Below are 14,298 nucleotides of genomic sequence, written 5' to 3'. Positions count from 1 at the left end.
ACTATAGGATAAGGACATTCCAGTCCATTTAGGGACAACCAGGGGCATTTTTCTTTTATTTCCATTAAGCCTCTTGAGTTAAAGAAACACATTTTCTCTTTATAAAACAAAAATGCTTCTAAGGTACTGAATTATCTGCTTAGAACAACCAGAACCATTCTAGTAACTTCCAGGAAAGGAAAAAGAACCAAGAAGGTAATGATGCCAAATGCTTGTGAAGACGACTTTTTGCAAAGGGTTCATCCTCCTAAAATCGATCTGTCTCACTGCAAGATAAGCTAAGTCAAGAAGCATCATGATCTTTGTTTCCCCACAAGGTAACGGAGAGGGAGTTAAAGTCTGGAGGAGCGAACACCCAAGTGACAGAAAAGAACAAGAAAGAGTACATCGAGAGGATGGTGAGGTGGCGGGTGGAGCGCGGAGCGGTACAGCAGACTGAGGCCCTGGTCCGGGGCTTCTACGAGGTGAGACCCAGGCTCGGCAGGCACGCCAGGCCTTCGCCCCCGACACAGCTTGTTAGGAGAAGGGAGAGGACAAGCAAGGCAGGAAGAGGGCTCAGCTCTACTCACCAGCGTGCAAAGAGGGCCTCCTGGGGATAGAGGGTGAGGGGTCAGAGTTCTCTGGGAAACCCAGCTCTCGTGGTCTCACAAAACTGGCATTGGTGTGGCCCTGCTGTGCCACCTGTGAAAACACATGACACCTCCTGCCAAGACATGTGCGTGTTGCATCTCCTTTCACTCAGTGAAATAAAAATGAGTGAAATGAAGGCACTGGAGGGCATTGTCCGCTCTCGCTTGATTTTTATTTTCTTCCACTGGCAGACCTCGGAGATACTACAGGTTTAGTTCCAGACCATGGCAATAAAGCCGATGTCACAATAAAGCGAGTCACGTGAATTGTTCGGTTTCCTGGTGCTTATAAGAGTTATGTTTACACTATACGGTAGTCTATTAAGTGTGCAATATCATTATGTCTAGAAAAAACAAGGTACATAACTTATTGAAAAAATACTTTATTACTGAAGAAACTAACCATCATCTGATGACGCAGGGTTGCCCCAAACCTTCAATTTGTAAAAAAACACAGTATCTGTAGAATGCAATAAAGCAAAACACAATAAAAGGAGATACGCTCCTAGTGTCACTTTGTACCACATGATCCATGCTGAGATGGTAAATCAGGAGGACAGTGACGTATTATGGGATTGTATGAAATCACGTGTGTGAAACTTCTGAAAATTCTAAAGCACTATAGAATTTAAAGAATCTTTCATTCAATTTAAAAAGTTTTTTAAAGAAAGCATCAGAGATCAATAGTAATAAAAAAAAAAAGACAGTGACAACTGCTAGCCTTTGTTGCACCAAAAATTGACATGGTTAAACTTTTGCAATTTAGAAACAAGGGTTCGGGTGTTGGAAGATTTTCTTTGCTGCTGTGATGGAGAACAGCGTGGGTGACTGGCTGGTCCACTGGTTTGATTAAAGGAGGTGCCCACTGCAGGTGTTCAGTTGTACTGTACTGTATTGGCAACAAGATGTAAAGCCGGAGCTTAGAACCCTAACCAAGCAGATCTTCCCAGATCTTTGAAGGAGGAAGACAGGAAGTAAGGAGAGAAAGGAAGGAAAAGACAGTCATTTTAATATATAACGTCCATTCCTAGGAAATAAGTCCTGGTTTTATGTAGAGGAGAGGATCCCTTTATGTAGAGGAGAGGGGTCCAGGGAGTTGGACTTTTTGCCTTCAAAAGGCAATGTTGGGCTTCCCTGGTGGCACAGTGGTTGAGAGTCCGCCTGCCGATGCAGCGGACACGGGTTCGTGCCCCTGTCCGGGAAGATCCCACATGCCGCGGAGCGGCTGGGCCCGTGAGCCATGGCTACTGAGCCTGTGCGTCCGGAGCCTGTGCTCCGCAACGGGAGAGGCCACAACAGTGAGAGGCCCGCGTACTGCAAAAAGAAAAAAACAATAAAAAAACAAACAAACAAACAAAAAAAGGCAATGTTATTTGGAAACTTAAATATGACACTGGAAGGTCAAGTCAGGCTTATTCATAACATCATTCCGAGAGGGAGTATCACAGTAGTGAAAAGCAGCAGACCTTTTTTGAGTTCCCAGCTCATGAAGGGGTAGTGTCTCAAAATGCTCGTGATTCTGAACTTAAACACAACAGCACATTGGGGGAAAAAGTCGTCAACAGTGGTCAGCCTCCCAGCTTAATCCACAGAAATAATAATGAATGTAACCTCTCAAGGAGGTTGAGCCTGGAGGCTGAGGCCTAATGTGGATTTCAGGTGGTGGACTCGAGGCTGGTCTCCGTGTTCGATGCCAGGGAGCTGGAGCTGGTGATCGCGGGCACGGCGGAGATCGACCTGGTCGACTGGCGGAACAACGCTGAGTACCGGGGAGGTGAGCGAGCGGGGCTTGTTGACGGATCAGCTCTCACAGACACAGTCCATCACTTCTTAACAAATGTTACTGAGGTGAAACTGACATAACGTGAAATTAATCATTTTAAAGGGAACAGCGTGGTGGCATTTAGCGCACTCACAATGCGGTGCAACCATCACCTCTGGCTAATTCTAAAACGTTTTCCTCATTCTCAAAGGAAACCCTGGACCCAGGAAGCAGTTACTCCCCCTTTCTCCCCCGTCCTCCCACCCCAGCAAACCTCAGTGGATGTACCAGTGCTGGATACTTCACGTAAATAGAATGATACTGTATGTGGCCTTTTGGGTCCAGCTTCTTTCACTTAGTAAGGTTTGTTCACGTTGTAGTATGATTCACTACTGCATTCCCTTTTATGGCTGAATACTGTTCATATATATATATTCCATATGTAGTGATAATATAAATATAAAATGATATCACTTTTTGAAGGTTACAAAAAACTTAGCCTTACTTCAGTACGTGTGCAAAGTAGGCTCTGGTCCATGCCTTCCGCCAGCTTCCAACCTAGACTTTCCAATCCCTGCTGGTCATCTCTGGCATAACTCGGTGGAGATGCGTTCCAGAGAACGCCACCGTCCACGGGCCATCTCCAGAGCTGGGTCGTTTGCTGGCAGGAAAGGGTATCCTGCTCCCTGCAGAAGTGAAGCCCTCTTCACATCAATCCTGGTTTGCTGCAACACGGTTCTCACTGTCATCTCTCCAAATCTAATGTCTGACCCCTCCTAGCTATTCACCTTCACGCTGCCAAACCAGCCTTCCTGAAACATTTATTTTGATCAGGGCCTTTCCCGCCCCACAAAATAATCAAGCTCCTTATTACTTAGAAACCTTTGAACGTTCTTTAAGCTGAAAATCCTTTCTTCATGTAAAATATTACAGAGAAACCCCTATCAATATAATAGAGGGTGAACAAGGGGCCCATCATCTAAGCCTACCTCGTCTCCCCGGTACACTCAGCCGTGTAGGAGGAAACCTCTGTGGGACCACTAGGCCCTTCCTGGCTTGGTAGGAAAGCCACCAACCTAAGGTGTCAAGTCACAGTGTCTCTGCCTAGCTATTAAGGCCTCTGAGGCCCCAGCAAGGTCCCTTCAGTCCTCAGCAGAACCCCTATGCTGGTCTATGCTGGTCTAGTCGGCTTGCTATTCCCTGCATATTAATTCTGCATTCTTATCATTCTCTATCTCCCCTCCTGCACTCCCACAAGCCCTTCACATGCCGAACTCACACCTCCCTTCCCTTATGAAGCTTTCCTTCTTTCTGCCCCAGTCCACATAGATTTCTGCATCTTTGAGTGTTTCGTACATTTGCAGTCAGTGGGGAATCATCTACTTTATCATAAGTGATTGCTCCAAGCTTGGTTTCCTTACTGTCCTGTGAGAGGCCCCATACTACTTCCAAGGGCCCAACTCTTTGCGGCCCGGGGCTGATCTGGGGGCAGCGGCTCCAAGGGCACTTGGAGAGCCCAGCATCTTCCGTTGACCAAGTTTCACATTCACCTCCAGCCTTTCTTAAGTCCTAGACGCGCCACAGTAAGTGGGTCCCAAGAGCTAAGACATCAGAACAAAGACAATACCAGGAAATACCATATTCGTAGAGAGCTTTGTCTCTTCGGAACCCCAAAGATCTCTACCAGGCCTCGTCACTCCTTGTCTACACTTATATCAGGCAGGAAAAGGACTCCCGGGGTCCCAGTTGTTTAAATAGAAAGCAAACATCTCTGAGGACATCCCTCACAGCATATAGCCTTTTTACAAAGTGCCTATTTTCTAAATAGGCTTTTGTTTTCAAATTGGAGTCAGTTATACAAATTGTTTTAGACCTACCGAAAGGCCATCACGAGAGAAATCAGCAGATCAAGAGCTGCTGTTCAGTTCTTGGCACACCTGATGTGTATTTCATCTCCCCCCCCACTCCCTCCTCCCCTCTACACATCCTCTCGGTCTCCCTCCTGCTCCACTCAGGTTATCACGATGGGCATCTCGTGATCCGCTGGTTCTGGGCTGCGGTGGAACGTTTCAACAACGAGCAGAGACTCAGATTACTGCAGTTCGTCACGGGAACGTCAAGCGTACCCTACGAAGGCTTTGCAGCCCTTCGAGGGAGCAACGGGCTTCGGCGTTTTTGCATAGAGAAATGGGGGAAAATTACATCTCTCCCCAGGTATGGAGCTCCTGCCCACCTTTGGGAAACCTGCCGAAGAAGGCCAAGTACACTTTGTTATTTGAGCTTGGACACTTATCCGTTGGGATGGAATTCTTTCCTGCCACCCAAAGTATTGTTCTGTGAGTCATTAGTGAAAGGTGTGGGTGAGAAGTCTCGGGGAGGTGCATTTAGACCATATTCTTAGTGATGTTTTGTTGACTGATGGTATTTGGGCTAGTGGTATCACGGTCCATGTGTCAGTCCTACGTAGCCCAATTTAATTTAAAGAGGAATGCCTCATCTGGGGGAGTGTCCAAAGTGGCCCTGCCAGCACTGTGTCTGGACTTCTACTGTTACCCACCCGGGTTCTTGGATTCTTTAATCAACAGAAATTGGTAAGAGACCAGACAAATTCAGGAAAGGGTTTACTGGGACTCGCCCCCAAGGCAGGGTGGTGAGCTGTTCTCTTAAATGGGGTGAGGGTGGGGGCCAATGGCTGGGGGGGCCAGAGGGGGTGCTTCGGGGCTCTGCACACCCCCTTGGTGGTGCTGTGTGCAGGGATCACGCACAGTCCCCCGTTTTTGCTCCCGGCATCTCAGAAGTGGCAGTTGGTTTGTGGCCTTTTTGTATCTTATTGTTCATAATTGCCCCTAACTGCCCGTGCCTGCAGTTATTTTTAGTCCCTTCGAGTTTCTTTGTATTCTGTTGCTCAAGGAGATGTTTGTCCAGGTGCAAGCACTGCAGTAAAGGATCCCAGGTCCCAGCCTGTCTCACTATGACATAGCACTGGAAACGCTTGATAGTCCCTGGAATAGTTAGCATGTACATGTTGCATTTTTCCTACTATGTTTCAAAATGTGTGCAGACAAGACCACGTGTATATCTCCGGTCTCTATAGTGGCTTCTGTACAGTAAGCTATTGATGAAATTATTGTAAGATAATGCAAAAAAAGGAGGCACTAGGGCTCCAGGCAGTTTAACGGAATGAATCCCCTGCACCATGAGTTTTCATCCCAACACTTCCTCCGTCCTTTCCGTGCCACTTTGGGTAGCATGTTCCTCATTAGTGAAATAAGGAGCACTAAAGAGATACTTCTGTGTAGGTACTACAGTATTAAAACCCGCTCAGCAAACGTAAGATTGACCCACATTATTTTCTTCTACTGTGATATTTTCTAATTATAACAGAAGATTCGTATTTAATTCAGCTGTATTTCTACGTGGCCTCCCAGACACTTTGCTAAATCCCTATTGTGGAAGGATTGACTGAACTATAATTTTCATCTAGCTTTCCTAGACTTTCTAGCATCCCGGAGATAATTCACCTGATGACGGTGCATATTAGCAGGCCCAGGAAGCAGAGTGCATGCCCAGCTGGTTAATAACAGCCTAAAGCATTGGGGCACTTTTCAGCCCCGGCTTCACCCACTTCCATCAGCAGACCCTCGGTGCTCATTTGCATGTTTCTGCTGAGCAGTGAACCTGCTGAATGAAGTCTGGCAAGAAAATAAGGCTAAAAAAGGCAAGATTTCCATTTGTCGAGTTGGGTGATAGATTTGGAGGATGAGGTTTTTGGGAAACATTTTGCTCTTACTTTAGCGGAGTGAATTTGAGTCACATTTGATGATTCTCTCATAGTGGGCACCTCAGTGTGTACCTGAAGGAGGGCCTGAGCTAGAGCAATGAACGTGCCCAGAGGGGCTTACAGTCTAGGGAGGAACGGAGCCGAAGAGTAAGTCGTTACGACCCCAGGTGGAATCAGAGGGGCACTAAGAAGGGAAGATAAAAGCAGGATGCTGTGAGTTTGTAGAACAGGGACCTAAACCTGATTGAGTTGACAGGAGACGATGACACAGAGAAGCTGGCATTTGGGTGAGCCCTGAGGGGCAAGGAAGGGTGCAGGGGATTCTGGGCTGAAGCCACAGCAGGAGCAAAGCCTGGGGGTGGGAAGGGTCAGCTGTGTTCAGGAAAGATCACGAAGCTGGCCTGGAGGACAAGACGTCCAGTGCGACACTCGCAGGGGACGCAGTTGATAGAGTTTGGTGGGCCACGGAGAGAAGACCCGCTGAGGAGTCTGTTTTACTCTTCAGGAAAGAGAAGTCATTGCTTTCGTCATTTGGGGTCAGAGATTGAGTCTAATTACATATGTGCTCTGGGAAGCTTTGAGATGTGCATTAATCCTGCCAACCCCCACAGAGAACTTACAGGGTGGACGTCAGGCGTATGAACGGGCTCAGCGCATCTGGGCCAAGGCGCTCCTAAAAAGGCTGCTGCCCCGCAAATCCCAGAGAGGGTTCTTGGGGGAAGCGGGGACTTCGCCGTAGGCCAGAAGGGCCCCAAGAATCAAGTGCTGAGATGCCTCTAAGGGGACAGTGAAGACGACCCTCTGAGTAGTAACCCCCGACTAGTCTCCCTTGTGCATTTTCCGGTGATCCAAGAACCTAGAAAGTGTCACCTGTGTGTGGAGAGAAAGAAAGAACCTCTGGATTCCAATAATGGTAGTTCCGAAAGACCTGGCCTGGCCACGTGGCAGGTGATAGAAGCCTGGGGCAAGCAGGAGCACCGAGCACCCTCGGGGTGACCCGGGGCTCCCCAGAGACCGTGAGCCCCGTGTGCAACCCACGCTCTGACGAGCTGCATTCTCCTCAGACCTTCCCTCTAGAAAGGCAGCTGGCCTCCCCGACGAGGGAGCGTCACAGCAAAACCATACATCAGGCCAAGTCCGTGCTTTCCAGAGTGTGTGGGGATTAGGACAAAGGACTCTGAGGGTAGAGGTTTCTAGGCTCAAAGTTTACAGTGCCTGGTGAAGAAACTTCGTAAACCACCATCGCTGGAGCATAAGAGGGGTGAAATGGTCATGGAGGTTGGGGTCAAAGAGCTGGCAGGCCAGGGCACTGAACAGCCACCCAAGTGGACTCAGATGCTACACAGTCTGGTGGGAAGACCTGAAAATGGAGAGCATTTAAGCCAAGTACCAGAGATTTTAATAAATGTGTTACCCAGAAGGTCAGAAGGTATGTCTAAATCACTGATGGTCAAACGTGTCTTAACTACAGCCCACAGAGAGAAGGAGCCTTCACATCCCAACACAATACATGCATAGGTACTCCTGTGTGTGTGTATCTGAAACACATGTCCTTCAAAATAATACTTCATCCTTATTACCTGCAGGTAATACACTATTTCCTACCCTATCCTATCTCATTGAAATAAAATGCCGGACAAAACCTGTAGTTTGGGGGAAAAAAATATCTAAATGGCATGAGATTCAGAGGAACAGAAATGTTTGATCAAAGATCGAAAAGTAATGATGTAGAATTGGCAGTGGGGAGTGGAAAAGTCGCTCATCCATCCACAGCCCAGCATGCAGCAGGGTGAACGGTGACCATCTCCACTCCTGAGTGCTGAGAACCGCATCCAGAGCTTGGAGGCCACATCCAGACCAGGAGGTCGGAGAGTTTCCTTACTGTGGAACTTGACAAGGAAAGTCTTGGGAGGAAAGAAAACTCGGGAGCTGGTCAGGGTAGACCCAGCACAGGCAGCGTGGAGATAAGATGAAGGAGAGGAGAAAACCTTAGGGGTTTCCATTTAGAGTAGGGACCAGGGGCAACAGAAGTATGAGTCATGGGCGGATTAACAGGACTAAAGTTCTAACACAAACAAGTTTCACTGCAGATGTAAACTGAGCCCAAGCCCAGGATGAAGGTGGAGGCCTGGTTAAGTTGGTAGTTGGCTTACTCTATAGGGATGGTTCTCAAGCGGGGGAGGGCAGGAAAGAGGTGATTTTGTCCCCACAGGGGACACTTGGCAATGTCTGGAGACATTTTTAGTTGTCGGGGAGGAGTCCTCCTGGTTTCTCTCAGGTAGAGACCGAGGATGCTGCGAAACACCTACAAGACACAGGACAGTCCCTCCCGGTGGAGAGTCATCAAGCCCAAAGTGTCAATAGTGCCGGGTGGGAAGCCCTGCTCTGTAGGCTGTCGGGCTACAAAGGAGGCATGAGGGAGCCGTTGGGAGTCCCTAAGAGAAACTGACAGCCACTGAGAAACCATCAAGAAGCCAAGGGAAGGGCTTCCCTGGTGGTGCAGTGGTTGAGAGTCCGCCTGCCGATGCAGGGGACGTGGGTGCGTGCCCCGGTCCGGGTGGATCCCACATGCCGCGGAGCGGCTGGGCCCATGAGCCATGGCCGCTGAGCCTGCTTGTCCAGAGCCTGTGCTCTGCAATGGGAGAGGCCACAACAGTGAGAGGCCCGCGTACCGCAAAAAAAAAAGCCAAGGGTAGAGAGGTGTTCAGAGGAAGAGCTGTCAGGTGCTTTCAAAGAGCTTGAGGTGGGCATAGAAAATCTGCCTCTGGCTTGGGGAATCGAGAGGTCATTGACAAACTTGGAAAAGAGTAGATTCAGCAGTGATAGAGAGAGAAGCTGTCCGGAGATTGAGGCCGTAGTTGGGCGGTGGGAGAAGATGACTTGGAAAGGAGTCACACTTAAAGAACTGGCCTCACAGCCGCACGCGGTAGCGGTGCTGCCTCTTTCCATCGTTTGCTCGTAACCAAGCTTAGAGTGGTCTCTACTGCAGAGGAGCAGGACCTGTCTTGGTGCACATTTTAATCGGTAACTTGGAAAACCTCGAGGAGACAGAGAGATCGACTGTGTAGATGACACAGGTTAGAAGTATCACGCGTAGTACCGTGATGGGCACAATCCATCCAAAATGATCTCAAAATGCTGGAACCCTAGAATAACACCGACAGGGTGGAATCTGACGTGACACAACCGAACAGATCCAGTGGAGTTCCAGAATATCAACTTCACAAATACGAGATGAGGCTGATTCATCTGCTTGCAGTCATGTGGAAGAGGCCAAGGGTCTGAAGTCCCCACGAGGGTGACACAGTTCCTGAAGTCATGACTGCGATGGTGGTCGCATTATTATTAAGAGACCCTGATGCTTAAATGATGATTCAGGGTTTACGAAAGGCATTTATGTGCTGTCCTCACACCAGCCCTCTGAGGTGCACGGAATGTGTATTATTATCCCATTTTATAAGTGAGAAAACTGAGGCTCAGAAAGATTTGTTGACTTTCCCAAGGTTATAAAGCTAGTCGGTGGCTGGACTGTGACCAGAATAGAGGTCTTCCAAACCCTAGTTCCAAATTCTGTCCACAACCCCAGCCCACCTGGGAGCAGCGGGTCCAGTGCCCAGGTAATGAAGTAAGCAGGTCCTCCGTGCTCTCAGGACCACACGTGGAGAGCGGTGAGGACTTAGGAATGGGGAACCAAATCGTGATTTGATTGTGTTCATTCATTCTAGATTACAAACCAGGATTTATTTAAGAGTTAACCAGGCCTATAGATTAATGCACCAAGAACAACTCTTGAAGAAACTCTGGGTGTTCAGACTAGGTCTTGAAGAGGGGCCATTTGCTAGTGTTTTCAGTTCCCAGAAATTATCTTTTTACAGAATTAATCTGATCCCAACTATTTTCTAAATAGGATTTGTTTTTTCTGTATTATTTCCACTTGGGAGTGACAGTTAAAATGATTAGATAAAGAAAACCAAGAAGATGCTGTCTGCCCGTATCCTGCCCCTGGCTGATTCAGCCAGTTCCAAAAGCACACTTGGCATTTTTCTGCCCCTCTTAACTTGGTTAGCAGGGTCTGGTCTTGGTCCACGCATTGGCACATAGCAGGGAATGCCGTTCTTTGTCTAGGCCAAACACTGGCCCACATAGATGGGCCCGCAGGGTGAAGTACATAACAAAATAAGCGGAACCCAGGGCAGGTGGCACCGGGATGCCGCAGGCATCCAGGGAGGATTATCCCCCAAGCTCAGCTGTTCTTGGAAATGCAGCATCTCTGCTTCAGGTTAAGCAGGCCCCGCTATCAATGGTAAAGAAGTCAGACTGTCATTGCTCCATCACATCTGCCTTGATGGGGCATTGGATCTCGAGAGTTCCAGGACATCCGTTGGCACCTCTAGGTCAATGCACAGGGTTTACAGAGGCCCAGAAATCAGAGCTGGGCAAGGAGACTTGGGAACATAATCCTCTAATACTAATTATGTTCCTTTGCTGGCCACATCCAACTTCATCTCTCAGTTGTAAAATGTCGCTGGTTTGCTAGTGCAGTGCTAGTATAGCGTGGTGTGCTTCCAAATGCAAACCCACCCCTCCAGTTTCTAGATATTCCAGTCCTTCAACTGGTCTATTCCTGTCTGGAAGGCTGTGGTTCTCTTTTTTTTTAATTTTTTTTAAATTATTTATTTTTTTAATTTATTTATTTTTGGCTGCATTGGGTCTTCGTTGCTGCGTGCGGGCTTTCTCTAGTTGCAGCCAGCAGGGGTTACTCTTCATTGCGGTGCGCAGGCTTCTCATTGCGGTGGCTTCTCTTGTTGCGGAGCACGGGTTCTAGATATGCGGGCTTCAGTAGTTGTGGCTCGAGGGCTCTAGAGTACAGGCTCAGTAGTTGTGGCGCACGGGCTTAGTTGCTCTGCGGCATGTGGGAACTTCCCGGACCAGGGCTCAAACCCGCGTGCCCTGCATTAGCAGGCGGATTCTTAACCACTGCACCACCAGGGAAACCCAAGGCTGCGCTTCTGAGTTTGCAAGTGTGTTATGGTGGTCCTAAAACATGGTTCTACCCTCTTTAGATTCACTTTTGATTCACAGATTCAGACTGATCACAGAATTAGCCAAGCCAGTTTTACCACTGAAACAAACACCTTGACCAGCCTTTTCTCCCCCATTCAGGGCACACACGTGCTTCAATCGATTGGATCTTCCACCTTATCCCTCGTACTCCATGTTGTATGAAAAGCTGTTAACGGCGGTAGAAGAAACCAGCACCTTTGGACTTGAATGAGGAACTCAAAACTTTTCCTGGCCAGTGACATCATCCTCTCCCTTTCCCTGAATCAACTCTCCTTTGATTTTGGTATTCCATGATTTTCGTTTTCAAACCAAATCAGGATTGACGAGCTGTGCATGAAGCATTGCCTTCTTCTCAGATCTTACCTTCAGGCTTATCTCCTCTACTTTCAATGAACTGCTAGCCTGTATGCAATATTTAAAAACAAACAAACAAACAGCTGTCTCAAGGTCTGTGTATATCTCCACATACCTCCATTACTGACAATGAAATATGAATGCAAGTTATGCTACACTTGACCAAATGGTAATAAATGTTTACTTCCATTTCTATGATTTAAGGGGAAATTTGAGCATTAAGCATTCCGAGCTTTTCTACACCCATCTCTTCTGAGCAGAGCCACCATTTTTAATAATTTCTAACAACAAACGCCAGATTAGGAGCTGATCAACTCTTTCTTTTCCTCCCACTCTACTTTTTCCCTGGGCATCCAATCCATCCAAAAACAGCACTGGCAACACCACAATTCTGATACATTCAACTCATGGTTCGTATGTGGCATCGGTCCCATCACCTGGAACTAGCCTAGACATATGGTGCAAATATTACACTTTCCAACCAATAATAACAGCAAGAAAAACACCTCCTGCTGATGCAACACAGGGCATCCCAATGGTTGTGGGGATTGTGGCTCGACTTGAGTTCAGAGAAGTCCTGGGGGGGGGAGGGGGGTGTACCCCCCGTGAACACCCACTACCCAAGAAGCACAAACTTGTGCACAAGTCCAAGAAGGAGATCTCATTGTGTAGCATAAACAACGAGGCTTCTACCCCCATTGTGTTGTATAGAACGCGTTGAAGCAAACAGGAGAAAGGGGAGAAGGGCATTAGGGCATATTAGAAGGACATATTCAGTTGGTCTGAATACTTGAGTCCTGTACTGTTTTCTTTTGCTCTGTTCCATCTAGCCACAGGTCTCCTTCCCAGAGGAAGAAAAATGTCCTGATAATCTCATGACTTTTGTTCAAGCCAAGTAATTACCTGTTTGGCAAACAAACTTTTATTTCAACTTTGATAGTGTTTTCATTTCTTCATGGTTTTTTTTTTTTTTCCTTCATCATGGTGTTCAAATTCCTTCACATCTGATTGTCCACAGGGACCGCACTAAATCGGAAGCTGCAGAGAGCGATGGTGCTTGTTAGGGATCAAGGGCAATATAATACATCTCCTTCCTCCGTAGCAGTCATCCCTGGCGCAAAGACCTAACCCCCCAAAGGGCAATATAATACATCTCCTTCCTCCATAGTGGTCCTCCTGGAGCAAAGACCTAACTCCCCAAAGGCACACTGATTTGTGTTAAAATAGGGATCCAGTTTCTTTTAGCATTCAGTAAAGAGACGTCTCAGAAAACGTAGTGTTTTCAGAACAACAGTTGCAGGCTCCAGGGACAGCCTAACCTCTCAATTACATTTGCCATAAACCCAGACATGATGGTCATTTGCTATTTGTCTAACCTTGTTATCATGTCGTCTGAAATATGTCACTAATGAAAGTGTTTTTCTTCACTGGGAAAAGAGCTGTTGAAATGTCACATTGTTGTCCTTCAGTATATTAAGCAAGGGAGAAATGTGAGAAATGTGGGAAAGTTAATTTCATCCAGAGCCAGGTCTAGAGTTCATATTGGTTTGCGTCCAGACAATGTGTTAACTGTGCTTCCTGTACAAGGAAACCTTCCTTTAGCGGGGATTAGAATGCTCGGCACCCCTTGCTGCTGCGTTCCTGTTGTCAGTCAGGGAATGTGTATGTTACAGAAATCGGCCCTTCTGTTGTTGTCTAAAAAGAATATTTACCAAGATAGGATGATGGAATGTGTAAGTTACATAATACAGAATGAGGGATCTTTAAAATTCAGGACACATTTCAGCATGTGGAGCTGTTGTTTATGAAATCAGGGCATAAGGGTGATGCAAATTGTTTCACCATCCTATATAGAATAGCATCTCTAGTACAGGGGGCATCTTTCATTTTTAGAATTTGGTGTTAGATGTATGTAAATACTCAATTCAAGCATTCAGTTCTTCTTTTCAGTACTTATATTAGAACACTGGCAAGGGAGAAAGCTCCCAAAGATGGAACCTGCTCCCGGGGAGCTTCACAATTTACACAATTTAATCTGTTAATTAGATTAATTGAGGACTATTCTTCCCACATACAGAAGGACCAAGGTAGCCTAGAAGTTATATACAGATGGAAAACTTGGGCATGAATGATTTTCAACTAACTTTTCCTTATTCCCACTGCCCCACCCAATGCCATGGCTCAGATATATCCCACAAAGCATCCAGGAGCCCTATTTCATGAAAGTATAAAATTCCAGAAAGACATACTGGTGTCAGAGTCCCTGAAAGAGTGTGAAGTGTGCTTAATAGGGTCCCAATTTCCATTACAGCCTTGCACAGAATCCCTAAGGAGGGAAAACAAAGAGAAGAGGAGGACAGAGAGTTGCTATGGAAAAATCTTTATTTCTCTTTGTCCCAGATGATGTTTCTTCAGTTAATATTCCCTCATATATAAGGCTGATTTTTAAATTATGTATAACATTATATATATATATATATATATATATATTTACACATATAACAAAACAGCTATAGGACTCGATTGTGCTATTAATTTCACCAGGTGGAGGTGCAAACCACCCCAAATCATATAATTCATAATGGACAAGATAGATGTCACCCATTTGTTACCTTGTGTAAATTTCCTTTTAACTTAAAGTATTAGTTTTCTCCATGGAGGCATAGTATAAAATTAATCATTTATAAACCACTATTTCCCTAAAACAA

General features: G+C 46.6%; 1 protein-coding gene across 1 annotated transcript in view; it reads left to right on the top strand.

The window, feature by feature from the left end:
- The window catches only part of HECW1 (HECT, C2 and WW domain containing E3 ubiquitin protein ligase 1), a 253,203-nt gene extending 241,521 nt beyond the window's left edge, over positions 1–11,682 (top strand). The window contains exons 24-27 of the mRNA XM_065883673.1: positions 318–464; positions 2,289–2,403; positions 4,407–4,605; positions 11,336–11,682. Of these exons, the coding sequence (XP_065739745.1) occupies positions 318–464; positions 2,289–2,403; positions 4,407–4,605; positions 11,336–11,447 (573 nt within the window). The 3' untranslated portion in view covers positions 11,448–11,682. The remainder of the gene's footprint in view (positions 1–317; positions 465–2,288; positions 2,404–4,406; positions 4,606–11,335) is intronic.
- Positions 11,683–14,298: the final 2,616 nt, after the last annotated feature.

The sequence above is a fragment of the Phocoena phocoena genome, chromosome 9 (genome assembly GCF_963924675.1).
Source record: "Phocoena phocoena chromosome 9, mPhoPho1.1, whole genome shotgun sequence".
Lineage (NCBI taxonomy): Eukaryota > Metazoa > Chordata > Mammalia > Artiodactyla > Phocoenidae > Phocoena > Phocoena phocoena.
The sequence above is the reverse complement of the archived record's forward strand: the minus strand, read 5'-3'. Positions and strand labels throughout refer to the sequence as shown.